The sequence below is a fragment of the Megalopta genalis genome, chromosome 6 (genome assembly GCF_051020955.1).
Source record: "Megalopta genalis isolate 19385.01 chromosome 6, iyMegGena1_principal, whole genome shotgun sequence".
Taxonomy (NCBI): Eukaryota; Metazoa; Arthropoda; class Insecta; order Hymenoptera; family Halictidae; genus Megalopta; species Megalopta genalis.
The window spans coordinates 7,218,857-7,238,864 of record NC_135018.1 but is presented as its reverse complement, the minus strand read 5'-3'; the positions used below and the strand labels follow the sequence as shown (position 1 = coordinate 7,238,864).

The window sequence follows — 20,008 nt, the reverse complement described above, 5'->3', positions numbered from 1 at the left end:
GTGTGGAACAGTTTGAAGAATTATAATTCTACTGAAAAGTGCGGAACAGTTTGAAGAATTATAATTCTACTGAAAAGTGTGGAACAGTTTGAAGAATTATAATTCAACTAAAAAGTGCAACAGTTTGAAGAATTATAATTCTACTGAGAAATGGAACAACTTGAAGGATTATAATCTAACTAAAAAGTGGAACAGTTTGAAGAATTATAATTCTACTGAAAAGTGTGGAACAGTTTGAAGAATTATAATTCTACTGAAAAGTGCGGAACAGTTTGAAGAATTATAATTCTACTGAAAAGTGTGGAACAGTTTGAAGAATTATAATTCAACTAAAAAGTGCAACAGTTTGAAGAATTATAATTCTACTGAGAAATGGAACAACTTGAAGAATTATAATCTAACTAAAAAATGGAACAGTTTGAAGAATTATAATTCTACTGAGAAATGGAACAACTTGAAGGATTATAATCTAACTAAAAAGTGGAACAGTTTGAAGAATTATAATTCTACTGAAAAGTGTGGAATAGTTTGAAGAATTATAATTCTACTGAAAAGTGTGAAACAGTTTGAAGAATTATAATTCTACTGAAAAGAGTGGAACAGTTTGAAGAATTATAATTCTACTGAAAAGTGTGGAACAGTTTGAAGAATTATATAATAATTCAACTAAAAAGTGCAACAATTCGAAAAATGATGATTCTACTGAAAAGTGTGGAACAGTTTGAAGAATTATAATTCGAAAAAGGTGCACACAAATCGCGTCACCGTAACATTAAAGTTATTATTTAACGGTTAACATCGATTAAAGTTCGCTTCTTGAATTATTTCTTCATTTGAAAAATCAAACTGTGGCTCGCGCTTCAAAGCTCGTCGACTGTATAAATGAGCATCGAACCGGGTCATTATTTATGCGACCATTTTACCGGCTGTCAACGCGTGAAATATTCATCGGATCGATACATAGTAACAGAAAAGCGATTAGCCGGAAACGTCACAGGGGTTACTACAAAACAGGCGGTTTCACGCAATTTATATCGGTATACACGACGTTATTACGTTTTGTTTTTTTTTGTAAATAAGTATTACGAGAAAAAATTGCCGTCGCTCGGAAAATTATGAGTGAAGGATATACAAGAAAATCTGCATCGAGATAGAAACCTGTATCGTAGTTCGAGTATGCTAGTGAACAATTAGGCGAGAAACTATCCGGAGACGAGCTAGGGAATGGAATATAACCGGGAACCGTGTCCCTGGAGGATTATCGACGACTGCGGAGGCGCTTTCACTATGGGTGCCATTTGTGGATCACTCTTTCAGGTGAACCAATCAATTTTTCATTTGGATAAAACAACGCTTTGCTAGAAACGTCAGATAATGTATACTTCATTCTGTCGTGTTCAATTTGCACCATTATTTATGGATCATGTCAATTTTTTATATTATCCATCAATTTTGATTAAACAGCATGCGTTGTTCGGATAGAGCTTTATTAGCTAAATATCGTTATATGAAAAAGAATTAGGTCCTATTCCAATGACCGTGGTATACAAAATGACCGCGTGAAACAACATCGATGACACGTCACGTTACGTCGCGGCTATGTTTATGTTTGTGTTGTGGCGTCACGTAAGTCAATCATGCGCGCGATCATATTTCACAACAAAACATCTAATGAACGATTTCGTATTCGGTAAACAGATCGTAGGATACTTTTCCACTTTGAGAAGTACACCGGTCAAAATGACTGGCATCGATCCAAGTGGCCACGGTACGAAATTATTTTGATTAAAATAAACGAAATGAAACATGAAGTGAAATAAAACAGAAATAAAACTCATTCTAATACATCTTTAATTATCGTCGCAAAAATCGTCGCATTGCTGCGGAAAGAAACATGCAAGAGTTTCAAAATGAAATTGTAAAGCCAGTCATTTTAACCGGTGTTATACAGGGTGTCCCGAAAACGTCTCGCAATCCGAAAATGGCGGGTTCCTCGGATCATTTGAAGCAACTTCTTCCTTTACAAAAATTGTCACCGAGGCACCGTTAACGAGTTATTAACGAAAAGCAGTGACCAATAAGAATCGAGTACTGCTGACGCGAGGCGGCCCAGCCAACCAGCGCACGAAGCCCAGTTCCGCTCATTGGCTCGGTCGCCTCGCGCCAGCTGAGCTGGGATTCGACCGCTCGACCGCTGGCGCCGTTGGCTCGGCCGACTCACGCCAGCTGAGCTGCGATTCGACCGCTCGACCGCTGACGCCGTCGCTCGGCCACCTCGCGGCAGCTGAGCTCGCCACTCATTGAGCACTGTTTTTCGTTAATAACTCGTTAACGGTGCCTCGGAGAACATTTTTGTAAAGGAAAAAGTTGCTTCAAATGACCTGAGAAACTCGCCACTATCGGATTGCGAGACATTTTTGGGACACTCTGTAGTCCCAAAAGCGTTAAAAAAATTCGCGTGATCCGGGACGGCCTTTGGACTCTCTAGCCAGCTGCCCGTACCGACCGAGTCATAGCCAGTATCGGCAGGCAGCCGAAATTGGCCAGCATCACCAGGTGTGTTGAACTTGCAGAGCTTCATCGGATTCCGGAACGCGCCTTCGGGAATCAATAAAAGGCTGCTCGGCGGTCTGTCGGCGGTGAAGAACCGTGTGCCCCAAGTGGCCGGCAATTTCGCGCTCTGGGGTGGCCTGTTCTCCGCGATCGAGTGCACCCTGATCCGCTGCAGATCGAAGGACGATCCTTGGAACTCGATCCTGAGCGGCGCTCTGACCGGAGGCGTCCTCGCCGCGAGGACCGGCATCCCGTCGATGATAGGAAGCGCGACCGTCGGCGGGGTGTTCCTGGCGTTGGTCGAAGGGTTCGGGATCATGGCGACGAGGCTTCACGCCGACTCCTTCGCCCAGCACATACAGATGTACGACGCAGAGAATCTTCCCGAGTTCCAGGGTCTGTCCTCTAGGGCCAGAATCGGCTTCAACGGAACGCCGGTAAACGCGGACCTACCCCCGAGGCAAATGAACGGCGCGAACTCTGTCGACGTGGACAGAATCGGCAAGGGCAGATGATGCCGATCCATGAAAATCCCGGTGAATTTTTGTCGATCGGTCTAGCTTTACTGCGACGGTGCCCGGTACGACGCGATCTTTCGAAAATTCCCCCGCATGTTTCGTTCTGTCTGCTTTGATACCGGCTTTATCTTTTTAGGGGATTCTGGAACGATGCGCGTGTACTGTGTGCCATGGAATTTCGTGTTTTAATAAAATATCGATTGTTCGCACGTTGTTGTGTGTTTGCGCTGTTGAAATTTCAAAAGGAGCTCATTTGTTTCCGATTTTCGAGGTTTCATTCTTCGTGAATATTTCGAAAAGATTTCACGGTGACGGATGAATAATCACGAAATTTACGAGACTGTACAAGTCGTAGGAAACATAAATTCTCATTTCGAAGTGGTTGTGTACGTCATAATTAAACTGCGAATCTTTAGCGATTGAAGAATGTCCATTCTGCTAAAGATTGGGACAGTTTGAAGAATTATAATTCTACTAAAAAATGTGGGACAGTTTGATGGATTATAATCCCACTAAAAAAATGGAACAGTTTGAAGAAGTAGATGCAATTTTACTAAAACTGTGGAACGGTGTGACGAAGTATCTACAACTTTACTAAAACGTGAAAGTGTTCGAACTGTGAAGTACAATTCTATTAAAAAAATGGAACAGTTTGAACAAATTGTTCAACAGAACTATCAAAACCTGTGAATTTTTCGAGTGAGAACAATTCTATTAAAAAACGGGCGAGTTTGAACAAGTACAGTTCTATCAAAAATTGTAAAGTCCGAGGAAGTACAATTCTATTAAAAAACGGGCAAGTTTGAACAAGTACAGTTCTATCAAAAATTATGAAGTCCGAGAAAGTACAATTCTATTAAAAAATGGGCGAGTTTGAACAGGTACAGTTCTATCAAAAATTGTAAAGTCCGAGGAAGTACAATTCTATTAAAAAACGGGCAAGTTTGAACAGGTACAGTTCTATCAAAAATTATGAAGTCCGAGAAAGTACAATTCTATTAAAAAATGGGCCAGTTTGAACAGGTACAGTTCTATCAAAAATTGTAAAGTCCGAGGAAGTACAATTCTATTAAAAAATGGGCCAGTTTGAACAGGTACAGTTCTATCAAAAATTGCGAAGTCCGAGGAAGTACAATTCTATTAAAAAATGGGCCAGTTTGAACAGGTACAGTTCTATCAAAAATTGTAAAGTCCGAGGAAGTACAATTCTATTAAAAAATGGGCGAGTTTGAACAGGTACAGTTCTATCAAAAATTGCGAAGTCCGAGGAAGTACAATTCTATTAAAAAATGGGCCAGTTTGAACAGGTACAGTTCTATCAAAAATTGTAAAGTCCGAGGAAGTACGATTCTATTAAAAAATGGGCGAGTTTGAACAGGTACACTTCTATCAAAAATTATGAAGTCCGAGGAAGTACAATTCTATTAAAAAATGGGCGAGTTTGAACAAGTACAGTTACATGAAAAATTCAGAAGTTTGAAGAAGTGCAATTCTCCTAAAAAAAAATGAATACAATCTACATTAGCAAACATGTTCCTCTTAAGAAACCATTTCCTCCACACACGAGCCTTCCAAACGTTAAGCCAAATGACAGCAAAACCGTGTTCCTCGGAACAATTTAAAAATCAAATTGCCAATCGAATCTTACGGCAGAAGAACATAAACTATTTCCCCAATTGAGCAAAGACCCCTAAGTAGCTTAGCTTGCACGGTACCCGGAAGACCTCGAGAAACGAATGGCAGTACCAGCACACGACCGACCATCTCGACTATCTTCTCCATCTGTTGCCCATCGTCGATGGACACAGATCCGAGAGATAACGAGAACGTTTCTCTCTCTCTCTCTCTCTCTCTCTCTCTCTCTCTCCTCTCTTCCTCTTTCTCAACGTGGCTAAGAAACGTTTATTTGGCAAGGTGGTAATGACTGTTTTGACAGCGGCTCGCGCTCAACGACCAGGGACAATTCGGAAGGTGCAGCCCCCGGACCCGAAGCCCATTGTCGCTGACACCAGATTGGAATCAATATTTACACTCAAGCCTGTGTAAGCCGCGGATTACCGAAGGCTCAGCGGCCCTGCCAACCCTTTAACGATTCAGTTAGCGGTCGTACGAAAAATTGTACGGTCGAAAGGGCCCGTCCTAGGCAACGTCCACGTGACGGCGCGACGAACCGTTTCGAGGACACTCGAAGCAGCAAGTCCTGCCGCGCTCGGACGCGGTGCCTCGACGGGATTTAGCGCGCCGCTTCTGGTCCGCTCGGCGGAGCCAATTCAGGGGCGACTATACTCTCGATAAGCATTCGGTTAGGATCAGCTTTCATCGGCGACAATGAGATCTCGATAGTTATTGTGCACGGTCTATCAACGGCGCGTGGTACGCTGAAAAGCATCCCCGCCGGAGCGGCGTTGGCGTGGATAATTCGGAATTGGATCATCCTGGCCTGGGAATCGGGCACCATGTGAAACACCGTACGACGGCGTATTTCGTCTGAAAAACTAGCCTAAAGTCGATGCAAAAAATCTTCTGGATCTATATACAATTTTTGGCTTTCTGGCTTAGTCGAATGCATCGAAAATGCACTTCCAGTATCTTCGTTTTCATTCGATTCACTTATGCTTTGCGATAGCGTAGATCTTTTGGCGTACCGTTTTTCTCTTGCGAATTATTGTCACTAAAGACACGGCAGACGACTTAGAAATAAATGGGTTCCACGAAGAACGAGACTAACTTGTTTGACACGTTGAATGCCACGCCGGTTTTACAGAAATTGCCCGTGGCGCCACGATGAATTTTTTTTTATGTGATACATATAATGTTGAAATATTATCTGCAATAGATAAGTTACAGTGTATAACCATGTTTGACATGTTAATTGCGACAGAATTGAATTGAAGATGGTAACAATACAAAATTTTAGATATTGACATTTGTTTGAAATTATATATATTTCTATCAATTTGGGCGCGCCGGTCACCGGTGGCCCCCATGGCGTCACCGCCAAGTTAAGTGCCGGTCACCGGTGACCCCCGTGGCGTTCAACGTGTTAATCTCGTAAATTTGTGTTAAAGTAAAATAATATGAACCGTCGTATCAACATTGTAGCAATTAACACGTTGGCTGCCGCGCGAATTTTACGTGACTTGCCCAAGGCGCCAACATGAATTTTTCATTATGCGATGCATATTATGTTGAAATATTATTTACAGCAGATAAGTTTAGTTGTATAAACTTGTTTTATGCATTTTTCGTGTGGCGCATTGTAATAAATTACAATTATTACAATATTATATTATTTAAAAATTTATACGTATCGATGTTTACCCTAATCATGTATTTTAACTATTCGTCGCGTCGTCGAGTGCCGGTCACCGGTGACCCCCACGACAGCCAACGTGTTAATGACAGGGTTGATGGAAAAAAGCAAATAAGCAATACCGCGTATCCAGTTAAATAATGATGTATATTTTATCCAGAGTATGTACACGTGCTATTATATTTAGTGTCCTTTTAAATCCGTTTATATAACTGCGACAGACTGCATAGACCCAAACAACTGAAACAAAAAACTCAACGCACACAAAATAACGGTCGAGGAGTGACGATACCTCTGGGCACCAAGGAAAACTATGATCGTTGAATGCCAACAAGGATATCATTCCAAAGTACTTTTGGACTCGCGAGAACGAATAAAATCATTTTCGGCCTTGTGTGTGACGAGTTGAAATTTAAGCTTTCGAGAATCACGGTATTTTTGCATTCAGATTTTTTGTTATCTTTTTATTAGGGAAAAAATTTGTATTCTTTCTTTTGTTCTCGGACGCTGCTGTAACGTTTTCAAAATTGTATGCGTATATTAGACGGGTTGTATACCGCCTTTGGCAGCTTGGGTTGTCCATTCGGGCCAATATGTCAGTTCGTGAACAAGCTGAACTCGATCGTGTGTAGAATGGCTGGCTTAAAATGTAAAGTTTGATAATTGCCGGCGGTGTTTGAAATAATAAACAGCGCGAGCGTGATTAAATGAGACAGGTAAAAGTGTAATCCAGCTAATGCAACAGTATCGTGTGGTTAAATGTAAGAATCATTAGCTAAGCGAGTAAGAAACCTAAAGGTTAGTGAAAGGTGCAGGCGAATGACGGGTTAATTGATCTTGGTTCGTGAATTTACGGCGTTTCATTTTGACCAGCGACATCGTTACGGTGGTTTTAGATACAGGAAGTATCAGAGTAAATTGAAGAGATCGTTCCGCTTAATGGAGAAGCATAAAGGAAGATATAATTTTGAAGTAGATTTATAGTTTTTTCTGAGAGATAACTAAAAGCTTAAATTAAGAATCGCGAGATAGAGAATTGGATGTTGTATTAATAGAGCTGGGTCAAAATAGCTCCATCACTGCTCTGACTTAAGCAGTAATTTTCATATAATCTTTACGTCATTAAATTGTTATTAAATTATAATTTAACCAAACGATCCAGTCATTTTTCTACCAATTAGCGATTGGAATTAGCACCGTGTACCTATACTAATCTTTCACATACTTGTATCAATTAATTACATAGGTATATGTAAGCAATTTTTCATTTCATGTTCTAATATCAAATGTCGAAACGTATGATTCGTGCCGCTTCTCCCATAACAGTCAATGTAACATCCGGCAAGAATCAATTGCTGTTTGGACGATACTAACGCCTCTCGTAGAGATAAACTGAAGCTCCGTTCGGAGTCCATACAGCGCCAATTAATAACACGACAAAACGCCGAAACTGCTAACCAAATTTGGTTCAGAATCCTGACACAGATGGCATCAACATACAAAATCTATGCCACATGTAGATGCTAAAATTTTCTATTTTATCGACAATATTAGTGTCGATCAGTTACCAAACTATGTTAATGAAGATTTTGTCAGTTTATTGTTGCATTATCGATGAATTTCATTTCATAGAAACAGTTTATAATAAATCTTCAAAGAATAATTTATTTATTATCTCAATAATCTCACGACAACACATTTAAATTACAAATATTAAAAATTAAATTAAATTACAAGTGTGAGTTTAAATACGAAAGTCAACTGAGTTACATAGAAACCCTCACAAACTCATAAAAATTTTAGTTATTGTAAAATTTTGTTTGCAGCATAAAAATAATATTTTCAATCAATTTATAAGTGAAACTTGTCTGCTGTAACAATTCCACGAAACATTCATGCATAATTTTATGAATACGCGATGACCACATACTTATTGTGAATTGTATTTTGTATCTTTTTGAGCCGACAACATTGTACATTGTATGTATTTTTAGAGCCGTCAATACCGTAATTTCTGCAGTCTGCAGTACTGCAATCTTACGCAGTTCTCTATTATTTTGATTATTATATTATAACTAATTTTGATTATTATATTATTTTACTCTATTATTTTGATAGAGGGCGTGAGAGAGAGAGAAAATTGGTTTTTAGCAATGTCGGTATTTCAAAACATGAGACACGAATCCCCGTCTGGTATCTAGTCTACTATAATATACCCCATCTGTGCTCCTGTACCTTATCTGTGATTACATATATCTCTGCTAGGTGGTACTTGTTCTGGTGGTACCTCTGAATACTTTTTATCGACTGATGACGTCCCTTTATCAACTTTTGAGCATTCTGTCACCGATGATCCTACTATTCTCTTCTAGATGCTAATCATCTGTTGGTAAATTTGTCTATCAGTTTGAAAGATACCTTGAGAAACAGTTAATTCGTTCACCAATATAGACAGTACACTGTGGAATTTGCGGTACGAATTATTCCATAGGCATAAAAATGTTTTAAGCAATATCACACTTAATCGTAATATTTCTACGTCGACTGTATAAATTGCACGTGAGTGCAATTAAGTGCACAATAAAGTGCATCACGATATTCCTTGCAAAGTTACATTATTATTAATGCAAAATCCACTGCATTACCAAACCTTGACAAATTACCGACCGATGGGGATGAATCTTCGATTAGCAATCTTGTGAATTGGTCGTCGATATCGTGTCAAGCTTTCTCCAGCTAGAAAAATAAAGTAGCAATATTATTAATACATCGAGATGCAATACTTCTAACAATTTAAAAACAAAGTTGAAGCTACAATTTTACAATTAGAAATTCTTATTTTAGTATGTCCATAGTATCATCTTTTTAATAGTGCGCGTATCAAGTTAAATAAAAATATTTATCTCTATCATTTTCTATTTAGAACACTTAAAAGGCAAATTAAAATGATACCATAAGATCGATAATCGTCGCTTTCATTCACGCCACTTGGAAACGTTTAAAACGAGATCAGGAGTATTGTTTACGATCCTTTGAAGCACCGGTCTCTCTCGAGGCTCGAGTGCTCGTAGGGTGGAAAGGGTCATCGTGTATTTTACCACTCTCCAAGGGGTTACGAAAGGAACAGGGTCTGTTAGCACAGTTAACACTTAGCCGAGGGTTGCTTCCCCGTTCTCCTATTACACACCTTTCAGAAGACAAATGAATATTCTCAAATTATACAATTAAACTTATTCGAGCCCGATTAATACGGTTGCCAAGGGGTTGCAAATCGATGAGGCAGCCTACAACAATTCCAAACATCCAATGATCATACTACAGCAATTGAATTTGAGTTTTGCGTTTTTGTAATATCTAAATAATCATTTTAAACCGTCCTACTCATAAACAGTCTTTCCCGTAGGTTTCATTTACTTTTGTTTTACACTTTTATTGGATCGATCGCGTTTCGTTCAGAATTTTACATTGTAACCCCTTGCCCTATAATATCGATTTGAAAATATGAAGATTTTGGAATATGATCTATTAAATACAGATATTATATTCTCGTCTTTTAAATCGAAATGAAATTCTATATCAATATTTAAACGTTGCCGTGAAAGCTGGATAGCAATTTATTAATGACGAACAAGTATTAATCAACTTATTAGCTGTGAAAGAAATCCTAGTGCAAGAGGTTAAACAAATAGAGCACAACGCAATTTAATAAACGAACGTTACAGTATGCAAAGTAGAAAATGAGTAGAGTTTTAAAAGTTTTACAAAAGTCAGAACAACACAGAAAACGCATTTACCAATCGAAAAATTTTATTTGTCAATAGAAAAATCGTATTTACCAATCGAAAAATTGTATTTACCAGTCAAAAAATGCTGTGTGCAACAATAGAATAAAAGTACCAAAAATTAGTGCAATATTTGGCCATAGTCGACAACTTAATTATTCTTCAATGTTAAAAATTAATCGAGAGAATCTGTTGGAAAATGCTAGTCCGCAAATAGGGCCAGTTGTTTACCATGTCCAAGTTCTATTTGTAGCCGTAAGGGCCATAATAGGTACCGGCTACAATAGAATAATAACCATCAATGGTAAATTATGTTGCACACGTGGCTCGGCATAACTACGAAGAGATCGAACCAGGCTTTTGTTCGCCCCAGCCCTGAACAACGTCTAGGAACGTGTCGGGACAGGGCGTGGGCGTAAACGTCTCAATAATGGCTTTATTATGCGCCCATTTTCGGACGTTTTTAGGGAAATCTATGCTGCGGGACGATTGGTTTGCCTATAATTCTCCTTGTCAACCAGTTTCACACATTTATGCGACACGTAATAATTCCATATCTTAATCCATAATCTCTTAAAATCAGCGTCAATATAAGATACAGAATACAAATTATTTAATTTTATGTATTTGTTTATAATTTCTATAAATATTTTAATTTTATGTATTTGTTTATAACTTCTTAAGGCAATTCTAAATTGATTACTTTAAAGATTCCACAATCAACATGGTCTTTATTATTTGATAATAAAAATTAATTCTTCGCCGAAATATTAATTCGAAAAAAACGCAGCATTATTGTAAAATAAGTTTGAATAGAAATTATTTATACATTCAGATACTTTTCATATGTAACAAATATATTAAACTGGAAGCACGTAAAATGTGTAAAGATTTCGATGATTTGTGCTTATTCAATACATAAGTTTACATTTTTACTCATAGCCGCTCAAAGCAGTTATAAACATATTATTTTATATACAGCTTACAATTAATAAATCATCTTTACTATTTGGATCAAATAAAAATAAATTTCGTAGTCCGACTCTACACCGAAGAAGTGTAAGATGTATTTTTCCTAATCTCTGAAAACAATTCTAAATTAATGTATTTCCATGGTCTCGCGATTAACACAAAATTTATCAATATTATACATATTAATTTATCAGTATTGTACATATTAATTTGTCAATATTGTACATATTAATTTATCAATATTGTACATATTAATTTGTCAATATTGTACATATTAATTTATCAATATTGTACATATTAATTTGTCAATATTGTACATATTAATTTGTCAATATTGTACATATTAATTTATCAATATCGTACATATTAATTTGTCAATATTGTACATATTAATTTGTCAATATTGTACATATTAATTTATCAATATCGTACATATTAATTTGTCAATATCGTACATATTAATTTGTCAATATTGTACATATTAATTTGTCAATATTGTACATATTAAGTTATCAATATCGTACATATTAATTTGTCAATATTGTACATATTAATTTGTCAATATTGTACATATTAATTTATCAATATTGTACACATTAATTTATCAATATTGTACATATTAATTTGTCAATATTGTACATATTAATTTGTCAATATTGTACATATTAATTTGTCAATATTGTACATATTAATTTATCAATATTGTACATATTAATTTGTCAATATTGTACATATTAATTTGTCAATATTGTACATATTAATTTATCAATATTGTACACATTAATTTATCAATATCGTACATATTAATTTGTCAATATTGTACATATTAATTTGTCAATATTGTACATATTAATTTATCAATATTGTACACATTAATTTATCAATATTGTACATATTAATTTATCAATATTGTACATACTAAGTTATCAATATTACACCCATTAATTTATCAATATTATATAACATATGTATTCACCAGCAGTGAGGTTTGCCAAAAAATCGATGTTCCATTTAAATAATTTTTACCCGCGCCAGCTGTGCCGCATCGAAAGAATCGTATTGAATAGTTTCACGGCTTACGCGGTAACTCGACAATTTCAATCACCATGTTTCCGTGGTTCGCTAGGTATGAGGCGATCGTCGTTGCAGGAATAATCGGGAATCGATTCGACAAAGAGTGCTGACCACGAGTGCCTCCTACGATTGCTTCGGAATTGTTTCAGATTGGCATTCGAGTGGCAAACACGTTTGCTTCTGTTGAAGCGGGTTTCGGGTTTCTGCTCGGAGGGGTAGTACCATTGGCAAGGAACAGAATGGAAGGGGTTATAATCTGTATTATCCCCCGACTATTAGTGTTGAGAGGATCGGGACCGCGCGGATTACACTTATTACGGAAGATACGTCGAATAACATCATGCGAACGCTTCTCAAACATTATCGTCTTCCCTTTAATTAAAATCTCGGTTCAGGTAAGACGTGTGCCGAAATCTCGCGGGACTTCTACCACCTCCCGGTTCGAAATCTTTTTCTTCGCCGTGTTGTTTCGGAAATAATTGCGCGAGCGATCTCAAGATAATGTTTCGTCCATTTTTATTTGACACTTTCAATCGACAAGTAATGTCTAATTTTAAATTTTAAATTCTAAGTTTAATATAACCGTGTAGAGAAGCGCATCTCTCGCAATACAAATAATCTACTTAGTAGCTTCAACTAATTTTCAATGCTTAACCTTTAGCTGAACCCGAAGAGTTGGGTTGATCGATCCTTTGATAAAGAATATTTACATAAAGGATATAGATAGAGTTCGGAACAAGTTTCTAATGATTCAGTACGTTATAATGTAATTACTGTTATATTATTACTTATGCGATTTATTTATTTCATATTGATTAACAATATTATAGAATTAAGATTTTAGGTGGCATCAATCGTCAACCCCTAAAACATAATATGGAAAATCGACAAGCTAAATATAAATGCAAAATTGGCTTCATCAAGTGACTTAGAAAAATCTTTAGCTATCATCAATAATGAATAATATTACATTAAAATAATTAATAATATTAATATTTAAATAAAAAGAAGTATTTCATATCGTCGTACAAGATAAATACAAGAACATATAATCTTATAATTTCTTATTATCTACAAAATTCTTTTATAAAATTATGTTATTATGTGAACCATTTTTATTCTACACTACTTTCGGCAAAATTACAAAAGACAAATTTCCGAAGTGATTTTTTGTCACAATCTTTATGGTATCGTCGAACCCTGAAACATAACATAAAAAAATCAACGAACTAAATGCACTCTGGAAAGTCCACAGTCCGACCATTAATTAGCGAATCAAGCTGATAAACAGTTTAGCCGTTCGCTCAGGCCAACCCCTTCAATTCCCCGGAGCGCAAAGCTCACTCATCATAATTGAAGCTGATCAAAGGAGAGAAGTTGGAAGGTAAATCACCGAAGGAGTCAAGGAATCAAGCCTGCAGATTTTGCTCGAGAGAATCGTTAAATCGACGGTAATAGTAGCCCTCGGGGGGGGAGGGGGCGTGACGGGAGCTTGGACACCCTTCCTTCCGGCGGACAACAACTGTTGGCCTATTAAACTAATTGACTGCGCAGTATGCCGGCACGGTTACGCGCCGAAAATCACTGGTGCACACGGACGTCTCCCATATGCAACGGTCCCGCGTTCTTACCGATACGTCCGACAACCCTAACAGAACGTCACGCGTCGTCGCCTCCAAACAACCGATACCCAAATCGAGACTCGTTATGCTAATACCGGCGGACGATCCGATTGCGGCTATTCCTATCGACAGTTTTCGTTCCAAAAAAATCCCCGTCGCTTTAAGGCTTGAAAACATTCTACGACAGGTTGACGATTTACCTTTGCCTACCGTGAGCGAGCGTTCTTCAACCCCTATTTGCAATCTTTAGATATTCTAACGTCTTTCGTTTTTGCACCTTTGCGTTTCAATTTGATTGATTTAGCGAAATTGAAATTGAAAAGTTAAGTTGTATCACACCGATCGCATCTTCGACATCCTTGCGATGCGAGGACCCTAATGAAATTAGGATGATATAATACGGATGACGTATTATGGTTCACGTATGGGCGACATTAATTTTCGACTAGTTTTTGACATAAATTCTTTTTTATTGCAATGTATTCGAACAAACTGAATTTGATTAGGACGTTTAGAATGCAAACGAGTTAAAATACTATCCACTGTGACAAATTCGAACTTTCTAGTTTCAGTTTCATTAATTAAAATGCTATAGTATTTTTTGTTCCCCTTTGGAACATTTGAACGGATGCATATCTCCATGGTGATGCCCATTTAACCAGTTCAGGGTGTTTAGATGAAACAATTTTCTGCATTTGTGACACATTCGTAAGGATATGGAGATTTTGTGATAGCAATTTTTATGTCGACGTGACAAGGAGCTTTTTCATCGTTTCTTTGCAGCTTAGTTGTTCTTTACATTGGCAGATTAAATTGTTCTTGTTACTGGGTTTCACTAAAATTTAATAAATTTTCATTAAATAAATTGTATTGATTAAATCAACATTCTCAATATCGTTTATGATCTACAAAACACATTATTTAAATTTTCGTAACGTGTTTCATATTTTACCGAATATTTTAGGGGGAATGTTGAAGTAATGTGAATACAATTTGCGAGAAATCCTGCTTTTGACTTGTCGGCGTAAAGAAGGGGGTGGAGATTGAACGTCAGTGCATCCTTTTAGAATCAGAAACTATCCCTCTAACGAAACACCGTTTAACGAACCGCAAAGAGGCTGGTGCAGTTTATACCCCAGTTGGCCATTACGATTGCTGCTGCCCCTACATGTAATAAATATTGTTGCGGACCCCTGCCAATTATGCCAACGCGTGTTCTCCCTCCTGCTTCCACTATGCCGTCCGGGGAACGAGAGAAACGAAGAGGCACGAGTGACGATATACGGACATAAGGTCGTGTCTCTGTTACACCCCTGTTCCCATCCACCCTTGTGCAGTCGAGTACCCTGAAATCCGTAACTGCATTATTTTATTAATGTCCCGGATCGACGGTGGCGCGTTGCGCTCTCCGCGACGATTCTTAAAAAACGATCTTTTGCTCTGGTTGCTTCGGACATGCTGGAATGACTCCATTTTTTATTCGCTGAATGCAATTCGATTTCGCAGGACACCGTGATTTGCATGCTATATATATGACACCCTCGGGCTGTTCATTTGCAAGTAGCCGCCACGCTTTGGGGGATGATTTCGTTTATCAAAACGAGAGGTGGATTAAAGCGACGAAATTGCGGTCGCGGTGAATTTGTTTTCGAGTTTCTTAATCGTTAAACAGTTTTAGAAATATTGTCGTGTCATGTATCGTGTTAAATAATTGCCAACAATTTATCCGTGGTTCTTTCTCGATTTTGTTCCGAACACATTCTATCCTTTCATAAACGATTCGACACACGAACGGCGACCATTCTTGGAAAAAATATAACTGATTCGTCATTTTACTTATCAATATTTTTCAACGTATGGTTTCATTCAAGTGATTACAAATTTTCTTTCTCTTCTAAGAAATTGTGACAATCGGGAAAGTTCTAATCGGTGCAACAACGAAGAAAATGGCACGGCGAAGAGTTAACGAGACGCGTGAAAATTTAAGACAATTGTTAGAAACTAGATTGTCAAATGACAATATTTACGCTCTGGTCGGAAATAATAATAATCAATTTGCAGTTTGACTTCGACTGTAGAAACAATGCTGAACGAATATTCAATTAACGACTAATGCGAATGTTTCTTCCGCAAATTACAATTTTGATGATCGCTAGGTTACTTCGTGGAGTAAACATATTTGACAAACAACATCCATCTCCCATCTTAACAATTTAACACGTTAAGTGCGAGAAATCAACCACCAAAAATTCCCACGAAATCGAAGTAATATGATTGAAGTAATTTTTGATGAACCAAAACTGGATATCGTTGAAACTGATCATAATGAATGTTGGTACGAATATATTACGATAAAAATGAATTTAGAAAATTAGTCAAAACTTAGCGATCACCTGTATGTGACCAGTACCAGTGGATTGATAGGTGGAACGTTTAGAAAATGGATCAGGGTTGATAGACGAACGCCGGTGCCAATTAATACGGATTTCTTAAACGATCAATTATGGGACGCGTGTGCGCCATGGCTTATGTACGTCGAAACGATGAAGTTATGACTTCGCTCGGAGCTTGATCGGACATATTGGTAAGCGGGATACTAACCGCAAACTAGGTCCAGGACAAAAGACGGTGGAGCGATGGTCTGCCAGTGGTGAAGGGATCGCTTTGATGAGGCCGCGTGTCTGGTATTAGCAGCAACTTCCTGAACCAGGAACACATGTGGCCGATTTGAGCCGAACAGGATATTTAGAGTTTGTGCGATGCCGACTGAATACGCAGGGATGATAAGCTTTAATCATGATGTTAAAGTTCGAGAATGTTTGCGGGTACATAAATGGCAATTTGGGAAGAGGAGATACGATTATTCGATTTTTGCAACTTGTTTTCATTGTTACCGACTGTGAACAATTATCGTACCTCTCCTTCCCATATTGTTCAATTTTGTTTCTCAGTATTTGAAATTACAAACAGTTGAAAAATTGAAAACATTTAATGCTATCACTACATTACTTTCGACCCACTAAGATTATTAAGTAGAAGATGCAACTTTCAAGTTGCTTTTATTTTTTGTGACAAATGCGGACAATGTTTATTTTGCATAAAGATCCGCGGTCTAGGGATAAAAATATTATGTCTATAGAACCAGTATGAAATGAAAGTAAATTGTTTTCATACTATACGATTGTTTTATATATTTTATTTAAATCCATGATCTCGGTCGAAGATGATAAAGTAGAATTAACACTTAATCTATCGAACAAAGAAGGTAAGTAATGTGTATATTGTGTTTTATAACCGACGAAAATACTGTGTTTATTTAGAGTTTCCATTTTTATTGTAATGCATGCATGAAAGAAGAAATTTATTCTGTCATTTTCTATGATAAGGTCTTCGTAATGTCAATCGACTTTAAAACAAAAAGTGCATAACCAGACATTATGACCGGCTCAATAGATTTACCGTTAACACAGTATAAATAAGTATTATCTCTAAGGATTGCATATAGAGGCAATACAAAGAATAGAAATAATTTGTTTCTATACAATAATTTCTTTACATATTCTGTTTGATGGAAAATTTGTCATTAAAGATTACCATCCCGTATTGCAATGTTTATCGCACAAGATAACAATACCACTGCAAAACATTAATTGATCTTGAAAAGACTAGATATTGTGGTATTCTATTTGGTAAGAAATTATTCGTTAAGAATTGTCAAAATCCGTTGCAGGACATGAAATATAATTTACACGGTGGACAAATTAATTCGTTCAAAGGATTACATTCTCAGTCAATAAGAAATGATAGTTACTTGGTGTTAAATGTTTCCTTGTACATCACATTTAATACGAATTTTTCATTAAAAGTTGTTAATCTGTTGCAAAAGACAAAATATAATTTACACACTGAAGAAATTAATTCGTTCGATGTACTACGTACCGAAGCGATAAGAAATAAAAATTACTTGCTGCTAAATGTTTCCTGGAATATTACGTTCGATAAAAACGTTTCGATTAAAAATTGTCAATCCATTGAAATACGATCATCGCAAAGATACAACTTTCATGTCTTTTTCTAGCCGTATCCATAGCTGTTCAAAAGACAAGAGAACCAAAGTGATCATGTTGATAAATTGATTTTTTAATTCGTAGAAACAAAGCATGCTACGGTTGTGTTATTAAAAAGCCGGAGCATTTGCAGAGGCAGCCTATCCAACCGACAATTATTTATCGTCGTCAGCAGCGGAAGCAGCACTCCGCCTCCCCCCACCCCCGTCACCCCGCGCTCCCTCAAAAATTAATCTGAGAGAACGTTCCCATCGAGGGCATTTTCTTGCGTGCACGTACCGGCAGCGTCTCACGAACGGTGGCGTGGCTGTGTGCGTGCCTCCAGCATGATCGTAATGTTCGGTAAGTACGTGTTTGTAGTTACCCCTGAGGCGAGCCTCCCCCGAAAGCCAAGGGAGCCGAGGCTCCGCCTTCATCCCCGTTATCGTCGCCATGGGGTTGGTTGTTACGCGGGTGGCATACTCGGGGGCGGTTCTTCGCAGCCCTCCTCTCTCTCTCCCGGTCTCTCCTCTCCCGGACCGACGCCAGTCTCGCTTCAACCCTGCGATCGCATTACGTGGAGGGAGAAAGAGGTTTTAGCAAAGTGTATATACTGAAACGTTGCCCGAATACGGACAGTCGGTCACTGCCACCCCTAACACGCTCCTTGATCTCGCCGGTTGTTGTTTCTTTTTTCCTTCCCTTCGTTTGCACCCCGGTGAACGGTCCATCTAGTTCGGCGGTACTCACTCTCTCTCTCTCTCTTTCTTTCCTTCTCTCTCTCCCTCTCTCTCTTTCTCTCGTCGATCGTTTAATCAAATCTCTCGCAGAAGATCCGCAGACCTCGGAGAGTAAGCTAGCTCCCGTCGACGGCGACGTCCTGCCCGTGATTTTTAACGTGCCGGGATTTCGAATAACGTCAGTGAACCAACGGGGGACGGTCCACTGTCTCCGACTCCTTGGCCACCAGGTATTTCGATAGTTTGGAGCGTAATTTCTATGGCAGTGTGGACGCGCAGTGAGAAGTGCACGTGCTTTGATTATTGTGGTTTCGACGAGCTTTGATGGTCGCTTTTGGCGCTCATAGTTTGTTGGTTTATGGGGACCGTTGGTCCCAGAGGTGTTCCACAGGCTTGACTCTAGACTCTAGAAGATCAAGAGAATGGTAGCATAAAGGTTGTGGTGGTACGGGAAAAATGGCACAGTTTAAACGCTATATATTTAATCGTTTCTCGGTCTTGTAGAGTATAAACTGGCATCTTTATAATTAATTTGATACAGGATAGTGTTAGCGTTTTTGGCAAAAATGATTAACCTGAGCGGTGGTTCGCATCTTGTAGAACCACGATAATGTCACAAGTCAAATATTGTATTTAATCGTCGTTTGGTCGTGCAAAGTAAATCGATCGACAACTAGCATCTTTTGAAAATTAATTTTATGTAAGATAGAAATAGTGTTCGGCAAGAATTATTAATCAGAGTGGTCGTTCACAGCGTGTAGGGGAAATGTCACAAGTCAAACGTTGTTCTAAATCGTTATTTGATCTTGTAAAGTGAAGCGATCGATAACTGGCATTTTTTTAATGAATTTTATGTAATATAAAAATAGTATTTGAGGACATTTTTAGTCTGATGGGTGGTTCAGATTTTCTAGATCCACAACAATGGCGAAATAAAAATTGTGGACGTGTAGAAAAAAATGTCACGAATCAAACATTGGTACTTAATCGATGTTTGTAGAATTCGGCTATTAACGTCTATATAAATAATTTTACATAGAAAAGATTTAATGCTGAGAAAATTGTTAGTCTGAAAATGGTGACTCGCGTCTTCTAGATTCAAACAGATGTCTTATAGAATTAAACGATCGACAACAGTCATGTTTATAATTAATTCTACACACGACATAAAATGTAGCTCTTTCTTTAAAGGTAGACAATATTTTCGAAGCTATTGATTATCGCAAGCGCCGAACCAAAATGATCATTGTCTTACGAGCGAAGAGATCAATTAAATATAGTAACACTTAACGGAATTACGGTCGAGTCGTGAAATATTAATTTCTCTGTGATATTTTAAGTGCGAATAGACGAGAAATGATTGGCGATGTGATTGCATCGCGTTTAAG

The 20,008-nt window shown here is 37.8% G+C and overlaps 2 protein-coding genes across 2 annotated transcripts in view; both read left to right on the top strand.

Annotated features, from left to right (window-relative positions):
* Window positions 1–1,105: 1,105 nt before the first annotated feature.
* LOC117225888 (mitochondrial import inner membrane translocase subunit Tim17-A) lies at window positions 1,106–3,280 on the top strand. The gene is made up of 2 exons (XM_033479676.2): window positions 1,106–1,317; window positions 2,574–3,280. The coding sequence occupies exons 1-2, from the start codon at window positions 1,225–1,227 to the stop codon at window positions 3,066–3,068; spliced, it is 588 nt and encodes a 195-aa protein (XP_033335567.1). The 5' UTR covers window positions 1,106–1,224; the 3' UTR covers window positions 3,069–3,280.
* A 15,198-nt stretch (window positions 3,281–18,478) lies between these two features.
* Window positions 18,479–20,008, top strand: part of fuss (SKI family transcriptional corepressor fussel) — a 42,275-nt gene continuing 40,745 nt past the window's right edge. Inside the window, exon 1 of the mRNA XM_033479677.2 lies at window positions 18,479–18,850. The gene's annotated coding sequence lies outside the window, so the exon portion shown is untranslated. The remainder of the gene's footprint in view (window positions 18,851–20,008) is intronic.